At 45.1% G+C, this 18,246-nt stretch overlaps 2 protein-coding genes across 2 annotated transcripts; one reads left to right on the forward strand and one right to left on the reverse strand.

Annotated features, from left to right (window-relative positions):
- Positions 1 to 7,076: 7,076 nt before the first annotated feature.
- On the reverse strand, positions 7,077 to 10,150 carry TNFRSF9 (TNF receptor superfamily member 9). The gene is made up of 7 exons (XM_039727690.1): positions 9,911 to 10,150; positions 9,707 to 9,832; positions 9,417 to 9,554; positions 8,889 to 8,955; positions 8,650 to 8,786; positions 8,295 to 8,429; positions 7,077 to 7,385 (listed from the first exon to the last, which is right to left on the reverse strand). The coding sequence occupies exons 1-7, from the start codon at positions 10,002 to 10,004 to the stop codon at positions 7,261 to 7,263; spliced, it is 822 nt and encodes a 273-aa protein (XP_039583624.1). The 5' UTR covers positions 10,005 to 10,150; the 3' UTR covers positions 7,077 to 7,260.
- A 955-nt stretch (positions 10,151 to 11,105) lies between these two features.
- On the forward strand, positions 11,106 to 18,246 carry PARK7 (Parkinsonism associated deglycase). The gene is made up of 7 exons (XM_039727691.1): positions 11,106 to 11,240; positions 13,206 to 13,339; positions 14,010 to 14,111; positions 14,784 to 14,843; positions 15,665 to 15,734; positions 17,009 to 17,095; positions 17,788 to 18,246. Exons 2-7 carry the CDS (start codon positions 13,250 to 13,252, stop codon positions 17,946 to 17,948), a joined length of 570 nt encoding a protein of 189 aa, XP_039583625.1. The 5' UTR covers positions 11,106 to 11,240; positions 13,206 to 13,249; the 3' UTR covers positions 17,949 to 18,246.

An 18,246-nucleotide genomic window follows, 5' to 3' on the forward strand; every position in this document is an offset into this window, starting at 1 on the left:
TTTTGTGAGTCAGGATTGTCACTGACAGGACCAATTGACTTGATTACCTTCTGAGCAGAGTTTTGTACAGACATTTGGAAACAAGGAAGATCCACCTGTGCTTGGAGGAGTTAGGACCTGTGTCACCAGGAAAGGATATACCTGATAAGCTCATTCTAGCACAGGCCTGTATTTTCTCTTTATGCTCCTCCTTCCTGCAGCCCCTGTCCTGTTATGTGCAGAAGAACAATGTTCTGGTGAAGGAGAAAAAATGCTGCAGGTCTTTGCAATGAACAACACTCCACGTAGCTTTCAGTTGTCATTTATGATCTTAAAGGTCTTTCCAACCTAAATGATTCAGTGGTTCCTGCTCGTGACATCCGTATCTCCACCAGTGCTTGTGACAATCCTCCTTCCTTAAGCTGGAGAGGTGATGGGGAAGTGTTTCTGGCTCTATTCTTGGCCTTTTCAGCTGAGGAAGTGAGTTGATTTTACAAAGCCCAGATCATGTGGTGTCCCATCCCAGTGCCCATGTAGCTTGTCTAAAAATCCTCTACAAGACAATCAGGATTTATGCTTAGAAAGAAATAACCCATTGCCAACCACCATATGTGGAAATAGGATAGAGCAGGATGCCTCCAAAGCTACTTTTATTTGGTGCTTGTTTCTGCCACCATATTCATGTTTCATTTATATGATGCTCTCTTTATGTGTCCTCAGGAATGACTGGAAGAAGCTGCAGAAAGGTAAATAAGGTCAGCTAACGAGCACTGCCACAGCACAGTAAATCTTTTCGCTGTTTTGTAATTCCCTGAGGCAGATTTAATCACTGTGGAAAAGCACACAGGGTTTGTTCCATGTTACAGCCTCCCTGTGGGGCTTCTGCCCACAGCCCACCCTGCTGAGCAGTGCACAGGGCGTGCAGTGACAAGGGAATATGGCACTGTCATATCCACTGGGCTCCTGAGCACAGTGCCTGCTCAGCTCCTTAAATAGTTAACTCTCAAGCTGAAGAGCAGCTTCCTTTTCTCTTGCTAGAACTCTTTTGATGGAACCAGCAAGAATTTCCTGACTTCTCTAAGGTAATGCATGCACTGAGGTGTGCCACAGCAAGTCAGAGTTCCATTTCCAGGGATGCCTGTAACACTCACGGTGTGGATGGGGGTGTGGGCTTTTGGATCTTTCTGCCCTTGTGATGAGATTGCAGCTTGATCTGACACCTGCAGTGCTAACCTGCAATGTGCAGCTTCTCTGCAGCCAGTAATGTGTTTTTCCCAGCACTCCTTTCAAACACCTGTTCACTGTTTTTTCCATTCTAGTTTAAGAAAATGGATTGTGCTTTAGATACTCCAGTGAACACTGGTTTGGGCATGTCTGTACATCTATGTTAGAATTGTGTTCTTTTTCAAAGTTGCTCTGAAGTTTGTATTAAGATGACTAAAAGCAGTGTGATACCCTGTTTTTTTCTTTTTGTCTTTTTGCTTGCTTACAGGCCTGTTTAGTGATCTCTCCAGGTGAAATGGTTTATGCTTGTTCTGAATGGACAGTATCAAAATACCAATGCTCTGAATACTAGAAGGATTTTTTTTAATATTTCTCAAGTCTATAGTGTTGTAACTAAAGGTAAATTGTCTCTTTTACCTCTCCACACACCTTCCTTTTCTTTTTTTTTTTCCAAATTTGGTTTGTTTTAAACCTGCTCAAGTATTTGTATGCAGGAGAAAAGTGAGGTGAAGTAACCTAAGATTTGCTTTAAAACTTAAATGGGTAACTCAGAGATTTTATTTCAGTTTTGAGTGGCTTGTTTCAATTTGGGTTATGTAAACTGAGAGTAGGTGTAACACATTTAAGGTACACCAAGTGATAAGTCATCCTTAAATTGAAGTAGGTGTCTGTGTGTGCAATTTTCCATTTGCTAAATCAAATAAAATTTTATTTATTTTCTTAAAGCAAATAGATTAGAACAGGAGAGATCTTTCCTGGTTTTGGGATGTGTTCAGGTGGTGGTTTTTGTTAAAGTACAATCCACTTTGGTTCAGTACAGTCTGATGCTTGACCTGGCAGGCACCCAGGTCCAGAAGGTGAAAGGAAACACAGTAGGTGATATCACAACAAACTTCTGCCAAATTGATGTTAGAGGGAAATTCCATTTTTTGTTGTAGATTGCATTAAAATTTCTTATTACAGTGAGGACAGGGACAGTATCCAACAGCTGCTATGCTCAGCTAAGACAGAACCTGTGGGGTGGATGGAGATCCTCCTCTTACAGCCCCTGAGCCCCCCCTGTATTAGGGAAAGCTTGAGAGAGGAGCTGAGGTGACACTCAGTCATAAAATAAGACTTTGTAAGACTTACCTTGACTTTCAAACAGGTGACAAAAGTCAAGTGGAGTGGCACAAGTTGCCTGTTGTTGTCTCATTGGAGTGCACCATCTCCCACCAAGGTTTTTGCATCATTTGTGTTGGTACCAGAACAACTGTCAGAGAAACTGTGCTTCTGTCCTGTGAAGGGTCTGATAGAAAGACTGAAAATAAGAAATCATGTTCTGCTTTAAGAAAATTACCTGAAGTGTACATTTTAGAGGAGCCACTACAGTCTCAATCATCCAGAAGCATTAGGCACAGAAACCCCTGTTTCTACAGGAGGTGAGAAACAGAAACCCTTTTGCTATGAACCTTTTACTTTCCTTAGCCACACAACTCTTGCAAGAAATTACAAAGCCAAGGCATGTGATGAACATGATTTTAACTACTGATGCCACTAACTGTGCCAGGAAAGGGGGCTGGTTCTGGAAGCAATAAAAAAGCAGCAGGCTCCTCTGCTTATACTTATCTTTAAAAAGAATTTTTCTCTTTCTTCCATCTCTCCAAAACTCTGCTGACATCACTTGGGCCTCTGTACATGGTCTGGCTAAGAGGACACTTTAACTTCCAAGAAAAACAGATGGAAATTCAGAAAGCTTGCATCTGGCCTGTTACCTCACCCTCGGCCACCTGGGCTGCCTGGGAGTCATCAGGGCATTCCCAGTTCCATTTTGCTTGCTATATAATAAATTAAATGGCTGTCAAAAAAGAGACATGCACAGAAAGCAGAGAACACTGAAAACTCAGAGTTACCATAGAATTACAGAATGATTTGGGCTGGGAGGGACCTTAAAAATCATCTAGTGATGATCTTTACTGCCATGGGCAGGGATCTTACCAATAGATCAGGATGGTCCATGTCCTGTTTAACCTTGAGCAATTCCAGGATGGGGCAGCCACAGCTTCTCTGGGCAACCTCTCCTAGAGCTTCACCACTCTTTTAACTGAATAATTTATTTCTTCACTTTTTTTAAAGAATTTCTTTCTTAACACCTAATTGAAATTTCTTCTAGTTTAAAGCCATTCCCCTTTGTCCTGTCACTGTCAGTGTACAAAGTCCCTCCCCCTCTTCTTTATAACTTCCCTCTGAGTACTGAAAAGCCTCAGTCTCCCTGGAGCTTGGAAGGAACTGAACTCCAAATAAGCCACTCTCTTTCCTCTACCCCTTCCAGTGAAGGAGGGACAGTAAAGGAGAGATTATGGTTTGAAATAGCAATTTGCTAACACCAGAAATCAGTGGAATGAGACACAAAATAATAACAACACACAATAACAACACACAACCACAACAGCTGTATTAATAGCAAAGATATACAAAAGAGAAGGTGTTCACCCACAAAAGAGTATTCACTATAGGGAACAAAAAATCATGCTGGCAGATGCTTCCACTTGATCCTGCCTTTGTCCTGTCCATTCCTCTGCCCTGCTCTGTGCAGTATTTGGGGGAAAAAGGCAATATGGGGAGGAGAGCTCCCATGGTGGATGTCCTCCCCAGCTGAAAACAGCAAAAACCAGAGACCAACAACCCCCAGAAGCTCCCTGTTCCAATCAGAGTTGTGCAGCCACTTCACTGATTTTCTGCAGATGCTTGTGCTGCCACTTCTCCACTCCTGGAGAGGAAAAATGTCCCTGCTGGGTGCTGCCCTGGTGCCACCTGGCCCTGCTGGCCCAGCAGCAGCTCAGAGCTTCAGCCCAGGGAAAAGGGGAGGGGGAAGCAGCAGAGGGGCCGAGGTCCCCAGAGCTTAATACTTATTGTTCACAGCTCTTCTTCTTATGGACAGCCAGGATTTTACTGCTTCCTTCTGCTTTAATTACCAATAGTAAAAGATACAGAGCAGTTTTTTCCCATTCACCTTTCCTGGATAAAAGATTTTTTTACAGTGACTTTTAAGACATTTTTTCCTGCTCCATGTGCAGGCAGGAAGGCTGCTATCCTCTGTGTTAAAAACCAGACAAATTCAGCCACAAATTCTATTCAGGAAAGCTAGTAGAGATTTAATTGTGATGACAGTGTTTCTTTTAATCTAGTCACTGAAGATCCCTAAATCCTAAATGTAGCACTTTGGAAAATCAAATAACAAATTATTTTAAAGCATTGTATACTGGCATCATTTTTGCTTCTGTGGTTTGCATAGTAGCCCCTTGTCATATTCTCTATTTTTGACTGAAGTTTTACTACCTGCTATGGGCTTTTTTTCAGAAGACAAAAGGATAACTTAAAAAGGAAAAAAGGAAGGTAAGTATGTGTCTTTTTAGCAGATGTGAGCTTCCTAACACTTAATAAACTTAACACCTCCTAAACTTAATTGATGAGTCTGCTTAGTGCATTTTCATAACACACTGCCACAAGGGGTTTTACAGCTGTCTGCTACAAGCATAACAAAAAGGAAGATTTAAGCAAGTCCTTTAGTACTTTTTTATTAAGTATCTGTTTATGAGGGGTCTAGAATGGGAACAAGCTCCTAATAAGTTGGTTCTAAATGATCACACCACACAAGAATGAATGATGTTCAAGGAAGTGCATGATTCTGTGGCTGTAATCGGAATTTTTTATAGACAGATTCCTAGAATAATTCATTTCCTAGAATTTGAATATGGTACTAATCTGAAAAGAGCTAAACACTCCAAGTATCTCGGTATTTGGAGTGGTGCTCTTGTTATAAGTTGGAATGTCCTGCTTGGGTGCTTGGTTGCGAAATAGATGAATTCACCTGTATTCATTTTCAGTTCTGTGAGGATTACAGAAATGAAATACAGCTCTGCTGCCACAGTTTTTGGGGAGTGAGCAAGCACTGCACACTGTGAAGTACTCTGATCTTTCCTTTGCAATTGCACCACCATTTATTTCACTTTCCAAAATATGGTATCTTCCAGTCTTTCCTTGGTTCTTATATATAAACGTGTTTTTAGATGTATTTGAAGTATTTTACAGAAGTACAAATTAGCCAATCTCTTGTGCTGCTTCTGTGGGCAGGTGATGTGCATCATTGTGAAATGGAAGTGTATCATCTGCACACGTTTGACAACAGATGTGTGTGCCAACAAAATCTGTTTATCATTAATTCAGGCCTCAGTACTCTCAAATGACAGAAGTCACAGGTAAGATTATCCACATATTTATTTGATTGAAAGGAAGGTTGTTTCTAACATTTTATTTAGAATGTACTTTCTTCTGTGAATGACTATTCCCTGAAACAGTCCAGAGCTCCAGTTTTGGTGGAAATGTGTCCTCACTGGTCACTAAGCAGATTTATTTCTGCTTCAGGTATGGTAAGACAAGGAGAATAAGGGGTTTGCACTTTGTTTGAAGCATTTCAAAATACATGCAGAATTTACTAGCAACATGTAAAATTCCAGTTGTTACCTCTTTTTTTCCAAGGAGAAAATCAGATATTTTGAGTTATAGGATGTGTACATTAATTCTCTATGTTTGGGCTAGAAATTAATGACAAGCAGAAATACTCTTTTTATCTTTTTCTAAGATATAGTCAATGGTGACTAGGTCAATGATGCAAAGGTCATTCTTTGATTTATAAATAGCTTTATAAATAGTTTGTTGGCTTTTCACGTGTCCTGTTCATGCCTTCAGGTTTGTGATTTTAACATAATAGTCCAGTAAACAGTTCTCATGGCTGAAAGTACCAATAGAGAGAAGACTTGAGCTAGGGATAAAAATTAAAACTTCACAATTCAGGCTTTTTATGATACTTATTTTCTCACTATTATTACAAAACTTACTATTTTATATTTACTTGTACATAAGTTTATCAAAACGTGTAAGTGTGGCTTGGTGAAAATAATCTGCTATTGCAACCTGCTGAATGAAGAGATGGCTTGTCATTGTTCAAATGCAAAATAATTTTCTCTTGCATTGAAATCAGAGAGGGGAAAATCACCTTTAACCCACATATTGGTACTTTTTGATTCTATTTTTTAATAACATTTAGTGAAGTAATAAAATGTGTGAGGTTTGTAAATGGTTAAAAGTGGTGCTGCAAATGTAGTGACTCAAACATGTATTTTCTTTTTCCTCAAGACCAAAGTTAACAGTATTTGATCAGAGAGACAGATAGAGTGTCTGATGTTAAAACCTTTCCAACCTCAGCTACAAAAATAGCACCACAAAGATATCACACTTACAGCTGCAATGTACACAAGGTTTACGTCACCCAAAAGATCAAAGCTGGGTGATGCAGGGCTGAAGGTGGTGCAGTCCAGCTGCAAAGTAACAGCCATTTCTAAGTTCAAGTCAACCACAGCTTCTCTCAGTGTTTCCACTGCCTCCCTCAAGCCAACACAACAGCAGGTGCTGCTGTGGAGAACTTTGCAGCTCGAGATCTCCATGGGTTCCTTTCCCCTGCAGTAAGGATGGGTGCAGAGGTGGGGCAGGGATCTTTCCAAGGGTGATGGGACCAGATGAGCTCCAGCTGCACTGGCACACAAACCCTGCTGGGTTTGAGCCACACTTTGGGAGGAGCTTTGGAGCCAGACTCAAGAGGATGGCTGCTCGTAAGAGACTGTGAGTGTCACCAGTGACTCCACAATGTGATCTCCTTTTTAGCTTCAGATGCTCTTGGATGCATGTAAATTAAGGCTCAGGTAACATTAATGAGGGACCAGAGAACTATTCTGCACTTCTGTTAGGGCTTTTAAATGCAGTACTTCTTTCTACATGTAGATCAAGAACCACTTCTTAGAAATATCCTTACTCATAGAGGAAGAAAATCAGCAAACTGTTTTGGAGGGGGTTTTTATTATTTTTTTTTAAGAAATATAAAAAAACCACCTTTTCCCCAGTGGCTGGACTATTTACTGCTCTAACACTCAGCTGCTGACCCCTGCTCTATTTACATAAAGAGGTTCTTGTTCTGTATTCCAAAAGAAAACTCAAATGTGGCTGACTTGGACAGTTCAATTTCTAGTTCACCAGAAGATCTCTCAATTCTGTGGATTTGCCAGGACTCTGATATTCACCTTGTTCTTCCTCAGGGAAATGGCAGCTGCAGGCATCATCTTCCTGAACTGAGTGATCAGGGGTGTGCACTGAAAAAAAGAACAGATTCACAGAATCAGTTAAGTCCATCTTATTTCACCATCCCTCAGTCACAAATGTAGGATGTCAGGAAGAAAAAAATCTTCTAAGTAATTATATAACCTGAAGTTATTCCTCTACAGTATGTATATCTGATAAAACTAATTTATCACACTTTGTTTTCCCTAATTCAGCAGGGCCTCTGGTGCTCTGTTTGTCATGGCAATGAAAGGAAGACCAACATAAGGGAAATAGATTTTTGGACTGCTTTGGTCTTCTGTATTTAGAGTTACACTACAAGATTCAGACCTTATCCTTAGAACAGGGGAAAAGAAGAGAAAGGGAGAGAGAACTCCCCAAAAAACCAAACAAACCAACTATAAACGACATTGAATAGAATCAGCTCATCTTTGTGCTCAACTCTTGTGCTTGCCCAGGATTCATCAGCTCTCAGAGGGCAGAGCTGGATTCAGGCTGATCTGCACCTGTGTAGCAGCACAGCCTGACTATGTCCCCTCTCCTGGGGACTGGTGTCCCCTCTCCTGCTGCAGCCAGAGCTCCAAGACACTCCCTGCAGGCCATGTGTCCTCTCTGGGAGCAGAGAGAGCTCCAAAGGGTTTCAGCCATGCAGGCCAAGGATGATGCTTGGAAACCATAAACTGAACTGACCTTTAACTGGAGCAGCTGAGTTTTTTAATCTCTGACAAACAGTCCACTTCTAAGGATAAGCATGCACTTGACCCAACACCCACAGTGCTTTCTGCAATAAAAATTCCCAAACTGTTTCCCTTTCAGCTGCTTCTGACTTACAAGGCAAAAAACCCCGAAGCTATTGCAAGTACCTTTGTAAGGCACTTAACCTGGATTCCTGACTTCTGTCTAGTTTCAAAAAGAAAATCTGAAGAGCATATTTATCTTACTTTTCTTGAAGATAGCGTGTAGTTTCTTTTTGTGCCAGACACTGAAGCAGATGCACAAAGGCAGGAGAAACACTAAGCACAACAGCCCAGCCACAGCGAGAGAAATCCTGATTGTGTCTGTCTGAACATCCTTCCCTAGGAAACAAATAACATTCTCTAAGAATATTAACAGAACAAGATTCTACTGCCCTTGAATCAGCTGAAAACTTTGTCTCCCATTATGCTTCTGGGTCAGTCTGCAACAGTGGAAGTGCACAGAAGGACTTCTGCTTTGAATGGAAGGTGAATGAGCTACAGTATGTTTAAGTAGGTCATAATTCTTTATCTCCATAAGCAATATTAGACAAGGACTCACCTGGCACAGTGATAAAAAATGGAATTTCGAGAGATGTTGTAGGTAGAGTAGTGACTGAAGTGGAATTAACTGAAGCATATTTGCAAATGACATCTTTTGCTGGAGTTCCAGGCTCCAGGACTTGGTTTCCAGAGCACCTGAAGGACATTTACAGCAAAATAGGGAAAATTTTTAAAAATTTTAAATTCCAGTCAAGTATAATAGTTGTAGCATTTTAATTTTTTTTTTAGTTTACTTACATTGTCCAGTTTTTACAAGAGCCATTGGGCTGATCATTAAAGGTTCCATAGCGGCAAGTCTGGCAACCTTCAACGGACAAAGACAGGTAAAACTATACAAGATAACATTTAAAACACAACACATGAAACATTATTATGTTCGTACAATGCCAGAATTACTACTTCATAAGCTGCTCTGAGTATACAAGTCTTTCCCTGTCAGCCACAGACCAGACTTGGCTAAAAACCAGCTGATTTGGAACAAGATTCCTCAAACCATGCCGAGCTCCAGAGTTGTGCTTCCCTCGTGCTGGCAGCCAAAGAGCTGCCACGCAAAGGGAACTCACTGCTGCATGACTGAGCTGTGCTAGGCTCAGCGTGGTGGGTTTCTCTGCTCCTGAGCCGACTCCACACACCCTGCAAAGCGTTCGGCAGCTTTTATCTCGCCAGGTCCTTCCTCTATCTGCTTCTGCACTGGGCAAGAGGCAGCGCAGCGTGTCTGCTGCAGGAGGCAGAGGGGCTTTCAGCTGCTGGGTAAGGCGATCCTACCGTTCCTGGTGCTCTCCTGGCCCACGCCACAGCCTCGGGCGCAGTAGGCGCATCCCTCGCCGCCGCAGCGATAGCCCTGCTTGCACGTGCACTCCGCATCGCTCGTCGAGGAACACTTCTTCAAATACTCAAACAGTCCTGCAAGGGGGAAAACCACTTTTAGCTTCCAGCAAAGGCTTTGCTCTCACAAGAAGCAGGCTGGCGGCTTCAGCCCCGCCGGGCAGCTGCCAGCCCGGCCACGTCGTGGCCACCACGGGAGGTCAGAGCAGGGCTGGCGGCGTGGCCGCTACCTTGGCACTGCCGACACATCCTGCAGCCGCCGCGTCCCGCCGCGCTGGAGAAGGTGCCGGCCGGGCAGGGCTGGCAGGGCGCGCCCGCCCCGCGTCCGCAGCCGGCGCTCCGAGCTACGAACGTACCTGCGGGACGAGACAGCGGTCACGGCGGGCCGGGCACCGCGGGCTGACACACCGCGGGCACCACGGCCCGGCCCTCACCCGGCGGGCAGTCGGCGCCGCACGGCAGCGCGGCCGCGGGGCTGAGCGCCAGCGCCAGCAGCGCCGCGGGCAGCAGCGCCCGGCCCGCAGCCATGTGTCGGAGCGGGGCGGAGCGGCCGGCGGCACTGCGCGCGGGACACCCGGCACCGGCCCTTAGCGAACGCCCCCGGGGGGCCTGGCTGCGTCATGCCGGGGGCGGCGGGGAAACCCCGGCCCGCGGGACTTTCCGGACCCTCCCGGAGGCGCGACCCCTCAGCGCTGCCGGGCAGCGCCCGCAGGGCTCTCTCAGCGATGCCGGTCAGCGGTCGCCCTTTTCACCGCTGGGGCTTCCCGGTGAGTGCGGCGTGGAATCCCCGGGAGGTGACAGGCGAGAGGCGGGGCCGGCAGGCCGCAGCCGTGCCGGGGATGCCGAGAGCGCACGGGAAGCACCGGGACGCGCAGGGAGCGGCGGAGCGCAGCCCGCACCGGCCGGCACGGGAGCGGCGCGGCCCCGCCCCTGCGGGCCCTAGCAGCCAATCCCGAGCCTGGCCACGCCCCCTGCACATCCCCAAAGCCAATCCGCGGGCCTGGCCACGCCCCCTGCACATCCCCGCAGCCAATCCCCGGGCGCTGAGCCGGGCCCGGAGCGCGGGCAGGAGCAGTGATGGTGGACGCTGCGGAGTTGGGCGCAGAGTTATAACTGAGAAGAGAACGTGTCGTCCCTGTGTGTGTGTGTGTGTGTCCGTGCCCGTGCCCGGCACACGGGCAGGCACAGCAAGGACCAGCCTGCCCAGGTTCTGAGCGGAGTCCGCTGTGGGCAGCACACAAAGCGCTGAACCCCGCACCGATGGCGGCAGGGCCCTCAGCGGTCATTCCCTGTGGCCGGCTCTCCTGCCCTGGACTTCAGCCGCTCTGCCGGAGCTCTCGTTTGCCCGGCAGCCAGCACCTGCGAGCGGGCTTTTACACAGCAGGGCTTTGCAGTCCCAAAGGTCCCCGCCAGCAGCTCTGTCCTTCAAAACACCAAAACTCAAAACCAGGGGCAACACCATCCCTGAGCCACAGGCACTCCCTGTGCGCCGTGAGCCTGGGGAAAGAAGCGTCGGGCAGACGCTCCGGGCGGAGAAGAGCAAGGCTCGGTTCTGCTGGGTCCGTGCGGGGCTGCCCGAGGAGCGGCAGCGGCTCGGTTTGCGGTCTCGCAAACGTGACTCCTGTCTCGGCGGCGGGCAGCGCAGCGCTCTCCGCGCTCCGAGAGAGCGTGAGAAAAGCGGAGCGCGCCGGCAGAGCGGGGCAGTGCCGGGGCGGAGCCGGGGCCGGGGCGGAGCGCCCCAGAGCCGCCCGCGGCCCCGCTGAGGTGAGTCGTGAGGGCCGCTGCTGCGGCCGCGGGCCCGGCCCGGCGAGCGGGGGTGTCGGTGTCGGGTGTGGGCAGAGGGTTCGGTGCCCGGGCGGGGTTGCGGTGTTCGGGGCCCGGGCCGTGCCGCCCCAGCGCGGGGAATGGCGCCTGTCCCACACGGGCGGGCGGGAGCGCGGCCGTGGATGCGGCCCTGCCGCCCGTGCGCCTGCAGCCGCACCCTGCCCCTGAGTAAAGCCTCTGTGCGCTGCAGGGTGATTTTTTTAAAGCCACCCTCGTTAGAGTTCGTGATTCAACGCAAGTCGCCGTCCCCGGAAAGGCTCCTGTAGCCACGCGGGGCTGAACGCTTGGTGAGGGGTTTGAGGCGGCCTTTGCTGCAATGAGGAGCAAATGGCAGACTGGCGTGTCCTATGTGTAGGTAGCTTGTTAAATGACTTGTTAAGTGAAGTTGCTGTTAGGCCTGTGTAACTTGGTTCTGTAACTGTCTTTCCGCAGTAGTGGGACAGCTATTTACATATGCATCCAAATGAAGAACAGTACCAATGCTCAAGAATTTGGCAGTGTTGCACAATAAATATCTAAAGGCACTATGGAGAGACTTCATTTAGCAAAACTAGGAGAAAGAGTAAAGGTTGCAGGGTCAGGTACCTGTTTTCATCTAAAGAATTAATAAAAGGGATGCAAACTGTCATCTAGACTATTTTTCTTCTGTGGAAAGCAAGTGCAGCATTTCTGCATGGTGGCTATTCAGGTAGTTTTTTTCTAGTCAAATTCATACAAAAATTTTGCAGAATCAGTGTGTACCCTCAAGCTATTAAGAAGCTCTAGGTTGTCCTGAAGTTATTGCTAATACCTGTGATTTGGGTGTACTTGATCAGTGGGCTTTGCATTGACAGTACATAAGCTGCCCTAAAAGTAGGATTTGACACAGTGAATTATTCTGCTTGGGCTGGTTCAGCATGCTGTGGGATGTTGTGCTGTCTATTAGTGCATCTTAGAAATAACATTCTAAAGCAGGCTACCAGTAGGGAGAAAACCTGAAAACAGATGAAGTTGAAGCAGGGTGAGGATGATTTTATTTTATGTAGGCACCTAAATGTGCATCACATTTTAAGAAGAACTCCCAGGTACTATGTGCAGTTCTAGATGGAAGATTCTTGCACAGGACAGAAATCTCTGTCTTCCCGAGCAGTAACTCATGAAATGCCTCCTCACATCACAGATGCTTTCACAGGTTTCTCTCAGACCTGTTACTGGTTATTTTACATGATGTAAAGTTATTTTAACTTAACCTTCAAATGGAAATCTGGCCATTCACCTCAACTTGAATTTAGAAGCTAAAAAAAAGAAAATGTCTCAAGCCTAGTTTGTTCCATTTGCTAAGTCCTGTGGTCTGCTCCCCCATCACACATGTGCACATGTGTTTCTTCCCCCACAAAGCTGCAAAATAACCCAGAAAATCTGTTGGTGAGATTTTACAGGGGCTCTGGTCGACTCACTGTTAAGTCACAGGAAACTCCTCATGCAGCATGCTGGGTGGAAACTGAAAACCAGACATGAGGTCAAAGCTCCTGCAAGCCCTTTTTGTAAGAGCTGGCCTGGGTAGGAGTCAGTTGTCTCGGAATGAGTGAGGGTGTGCAAATTGAAAACAGCTCTGCCACCCACCCTGCACCCCTCTCTGTGGCACACACAGGTCATGGTTAAGGTCTTGATTAGGCCTTGCTTCTTCTGCTGCTGCTGTGCTGTGCCTCCCACTTGCCCACGTGCCTTAATCTTTTAATATCATAATGCATTCTTTCTGAAAATTTAGTTAAACAGGATGGCTATGAATATTAATTTATGCCAGTGAATTTTGAGGTGGTTTAAATGAAAGAACATGCAAAAGTACAAATTACTGTTCAGTTTCAACATAAGGATTTGTACGAGGGGATTTGCCTTCTAACCACATTGTCTTTCTATCCCACTCAGCCCCTTCCTTCACAACCATCTCCCTGAGAGCAGCTCCTCAAGACATGGCCTCCAAGAGAGCATTGGTGATTCTGGCTAAAGGGGCAGAGGAGATGGAAACTGTGATCCCCACTGATGTTATGAGAAGAGCTGGGGTGAGTATGCAGTGAATAATCTTTGTGTGTGCATGGTCAAGAGGAAATCATTGCCTCAAGTTGATGTTCATTTCCAGGAATTCAGTGTGTGGTCTGTGAAATGAAAATTTACCCTCATCACCTTACTGGTTAGCAAATATTTGTGTCATGCTCTTAGTGAGCATGCCTCACAACTGACATTTGTTGGTAACCTTTCAAAATACAAGTCTGATGTGGGCTAGAGCAAATATTTCTAGTAAATCCTACTCTGTCAGAAAACACAGCTACTTCCATGTGTAGTAACTGGAAATGCCTCTTTTTTAGGGGTCTGAAAACCTCAGTACATTACAGCTCAGGACATTGCTTGGCTTTTCTTGAGCTACTTTTGAAATTCAGTTATTAACTACAGTTCTGGCTGTTGGCATTCCTTAGTCTGTTTGTTACTCTTGCAGTTGTAGTAGCACACTGTTATCTCATTAGGAATGAAAACAATACTTTAAACAAACACACCAGTTTCACTTATATAGAAGTGACTGAAGTAAAAATTACCTTCTCCCACCACCTTTGTCATTCCATCACTGTGTTCCCCCATTTTGGCTGTCATTAGAGGAACAAGCTCTCAGTGCAGCTTACATATAAGAAAAATGCCCTAAATTCTTGTTTTGTAATAATATATTTGTTCTCCTGTTAGATCAAGGTGACTGTTGCAGGCCTAACAGGAAAAGAACCAGTGCAATGCAGTCGAGATGTCTTCATTTGTCCTGATGCCAGTCTTGAAGATGCCAGAAAAGAGGTTGGTCAGCACCTTCTCTGATGTAATGACCAGCATAGTCTGTCTCACAGTTTCTGAGGTGAATTTGGAGAGCTTATGCATTGCCTTGGGACATATGTTGCATGTTGTGTTAACTCTGCAGCAGTGAATTACAGAACTGTTCATCCCACTGTGCCTCCCTTCAGTGGTATGCTGCCTCACAGCCTGCTAGGTTCAGACAGATTTCTTAATTCTGCCCAGGTATTTGATTTTGCAAAGGGCCAGTCACAGAGCTGTATTTTTCCTGTTAGTTGGCTTGACAAAATACTGTGATTTGGGCCAACTCCAAAGTTCTGATGGGAAGCTAAAGAATGTTATAGTTAGACCTGTACAATAAGGTTGGAGCAAAACCACTTGTCTTTACAACACAAGAGCTGTCACTTGCTTGCTGAAGCTTTTAAGTGCACTAGGCTTAAAAGTTAGTTCTGTGAGAGACTAAATTGATAATAGGCTTTTCCTGGAACACGAAAAAGTATTTTTGTCATAATTGGAACTGGTTTTCTGATCATAAGGTGTTGTTCAGTGAAAGAAAAGGTAGCTTTCTTTGCTTGCCACTTGAATCAGCTGCAGCGGTCTCCAAACAGGGAAATGTATTTAAAGATTCTAATGTATGTATCAGCCTCTATTCAACAGAGCAGTTTTATTTTGTTTTAGGGGCCTTATGATGTTGTGGTCCTGCCTGGAGGGAACCTTGGGGCTCAAAACTTGTCTGAGGTAAAGTTCTGGCATTTTAAGAATTCATGGGCATTCTCATGAGTAGTGGGGTGGTCAGCTCTTGTTTGGCAATCCTGCATATTCTGTTCAGCATCTAAGAATTCTCTTCTGAATAAATCAGTAAACTAATTGTTAATGGTCTTGAGCCTTCTTGTGATTATATAGGTGGGACAGCTGGGTAGATTCTTGGGAGTACCTAGTAAAACAGAATAAAAATGGAGAGGTGTTGTGCTTTATGGGAAGATCTCTGTTCACATTCATATGAACATGAAACAGTTGAAAATGAAGATTTGTTGCTGAGACACAGAACTGTCCAAACCCAAGGACTCTGCTCCCTTGCAGAATGCTGTCTCTGGGGTGGTATGAATTCCTTGTGGAAGGCAAGCAGACAAATAAATTGATTTAACAAATAGGGTTTAAGTGGTATCACAGAGTTTGTAAACCATGCAGTATGAGACAAATATCCCATATAAATCTTCTTAAGAATGATGGAGACTGTCTAGAGGTATCTTATGAATAGTATTTTCTGTTGGTCCTGTATTTTCAAACAACTTTTTGTGGCCATGGGTTAACCAGCTTCATGTGGGTCAAGTACTTCCTTGCAGTTCCTTCTGATTTCCTTCCTCTTTTCTTCTGAGGCAAGTATGTCTTGCTTTCAGTTTTTCTCCTTCTGTTCTCATTGCCCTCTGTCCTGGGGCAGGGAGGAAAAATTCCAGTTGGTTTCTGTACAAAACATGTTTATGAAATTTCAATGAAAACTATTTCAACCATGCTTCAAGTAACCAGCCCCAGACAATGACTTGTGATGTTTCTTCATGCAGTCTGCTGCTGTGAAAGACATTTTGAAGGACCAGGAAAGCAGAAAAGGCCTGATTGCTGCAATATGTGCAGGTGGGTTAACAAAGTGACTTGCTTTGTAAAGCATTTGGATATTTTGAAGGAGCATGAAGAGTTTCCTTTCTTAGAAATCTGTGTTCCTGTAATTTAGTACCAGGAATTTGTGCCTGAATATATTTATATCTTTCTGATTTTTTGTTACCTAGTTCCTTCCAATCAGTTGTATTACTGTCTTTAAAATAAAAAGTGAAATGTCGTGTGCTAGGATTTTTTTTTTAAGTATGTGCTTATTCTGGTGATCTTTCTGCAAGTGTACAGCACTGGCAGAATGTCATTGCTGTAAATTTATCTCACATAACCACTCCTGCCCTTTAGCTTTAGAAAGGAGGCCAGAAATATAGAATTACAGTCTCACCCTTCCTGAGCTGCAGCAAAAAATGGACTTGGTTGGAGGAGAGGGTTGTCTGCTTACATATTCTGAACAGCTTCATATCCAGATAAGGAACTTTGTGAGACTTGTGTTTTAAAAATCAAGGTGAAAAATTGCCAGTACTGTAACTGAAGGCTGGTCTAGGGAGCTGAACTGAGAGTGAGGATAGAGATGATGAATTGCTCTTGCAGAACAATCCAAATTCACATCTGCCCAGTGGAGACCTTTGCTTGTAAGCAGGATGATTCTTAGAGCTCATTCCAACTGAACACAAAAGAGGTTATTTCCTGTACTAAATCCAGAATTAAACAAATGAACAGAAATTAACCTCATGTCAGACAAATCCTGCCTTCAGTTTCTTTTGGAATTCCCATAAGGATTTCCTGTCTGATGACTTAGCACTTCTTGACACAAATTCTTTACTCAATTCAGGCTAAGGAGGAAGTATGAAAAGAAAAGAGAAACTCTTGAAACCAAAAACTGAACAGTTAGTCCATGATCTGTCCAAAATACTGCTTGGCACACAATTGCAGCATGTAGAGACTTGCTCAAATGAAATCCTATCTGTTAAGTCTTAATTCAAAGTTTAACAAGGTTGTAAAGTAATTGTAGGTAATTAATTTTCAGACCTTTTGTTTCTTAATATCAAGCAGTTTTAAATAAAATGTCTGGAAGTGAGCTGTTCACTCCTTCAGAGGCAGCACAGTCATGGGTGGGACATCAGTGTGAGCTGTCATGTGAGAGCTTTTTGCTTCAGAGAAAGGGCTGGCATCAGTGTTTCTAAAAAGTAATCTGTGCACAGTGGGCTTTGACCCCAGGGGTCCTAATGCCCAAATGTCTGTTCTTGTAAGGGCAGCAGAAGGCAATTCCTCACTGGTGCAGCTTTGTGTTCTTACAGGTCCCACTGCCCTTCTGGCCCATGGGATAGGGTATGGAAGCAAAGTCACAACACATCCTTTGGCCAAAGACAAAATGATGAATGGAGGTATGTTTCTGACCAAACCCTTCTCAGATTTTCTTTTTTTTACCTGAACCCACAATTTAAAAATTGAGAAGAGCTTTTTTTAACTTGCTTTTCTCTGAATTGAGTCTATATCACTGGAAAATAGAGGGCTGTACTGACATTCTCATCCTTGGGGGAATCCTGCTGCTGCTATCATGTTAGGAGTCTTTATTGAGGCTGGGCCATCTCTTGCCCCTTTGGTTCTTTGCCTCAGTGGTCCCAACAGCAAACTCTGGGAGCACCTTTCCTGCTCTCCTGTGAGTAATGCTTTGTTTCTGTGGCAGCTGATGGCTCCACACTTCCTTCTCCATCCTAAGGGAAGGGATGGTGAAATGCTGAGGGTCATTCTGTGGCATTAATGAGGCTGGAGGGGAGCAGATGGGTTCCCCCAATATCTTCTGCATGCATTTGTTAATAAAAAAAATTGTGAACAGCTCTACAAAAGCAGTCTGACTTCCAGAAGTAACCTCATGGGAGCTGACAGGCTCAGTGAGAGCTTTTTGGGGAGCTTTTAGAATCAGAGGGGCATTCCCACACCTTGGGAATGAGCTCCCTGCTCCTCCCTGAGGACAGCAGGCAGGGATCAGCTGCTCAGAGGCAGTGCTGGGCCCTTGTGCCCTCTGTGGAGGATGCAGTGCTGGGCACTGACCCTGTTGCTCTTGTGCTCCCCCAAGCACACTACTCCTACTCGGAGAGCCGCGTGGAGAAGGACGGGAACATCCTCACCAGCCGTGGGCCTGGCACCAGCTTCGAGTTTGGCTTGGCCATTGTGGAAACACTGCTGGGCAAGGAAGTGGCTGAACAGGTGAAGGCACCTCTAATACTGAAAGATTGAGATCCTGGTGTGGGAGAGGCGCTGGGATAAACTTAGAGAGTCTTATCCTTTGTAGAATAACTGTAATGTGCACTGTTGTAAATACACTTTAATTGTGGGTGAAATTAGTAACTGTACTTATCTGAACTGGGATACCTTAAGAAGCCAAAGCTCTTCATTTGTGGAAAAAGATCCTGTTAGCAAAAAGCTTCATCACAAAAAAACAGCCAGCATCTAATAATCCTAGTTAGTTCTTGGATGGCATTTAAAAATCACATGGAAAAATGTTTGCTGAGTAAATAAAAATAGAGCATCCCTA

Source organism: Passer montanus, unplaced genomic scaffold (assembly GCF_014805655.1).
Source record: "Passer montanus isolate IOZ18808 unplaced genomic scaffold, ASM1480565v1 scaffold62, whole genome shotgun sequence".
Classification (NCBI taxonomy): Eukaryota; Metazoa; Chordata; class Aves; order Passeriformes; family Passeridae; genus Passer; species Passer montanus.

Bases quoted from the DNA above. Each gene is read 5' to 3' on its own strand.
- TNFRSF9 (XM_039727690.1), bottom strand. From the start codon at position 10,004: ATGGCTGCGGGCCGGGCGCTGCTGCCCGCGGCGCTGCTGGCGCTGGCG. The intron at 9,833-9,910 runs GTGAGGGCCGGG...CTCGTCCCGCAG, and splicing joins CGGCGCCGACTGCCCGCCGG to GTACGTTCGTAGCTCGGAGC. The intron at 8,787-8,888 runs GTAAGTAAACTA...AATGTCCTTCAG, and splicing joins TCTTGTAAAAACTGGACAAT to GTGCTCTGGAAACCAAGTCC.
- PARK7 (XM_039727691.1), top strand. From the start codon at position 13,250: ATGGCCTCCAAGAGAGCATTGGTGATTCTGGCTAAAGGGGCAGAGGAG. The intron at 13,340-14,009 runs GTGAGTATGCAG...TTCTCCTGTTAG, and splicing joins ATGTTATGAGAAGAGCTGGG to ATCAAGGTGACTGTTGCAGG. The intron at 15,735-17,008 runs GTGGGTTAACAA...GTGTTCTTACAG, and splicing joins GATTGCTGCAATATGTGCAG to GTCCCACTGCCCTTCTGGCC.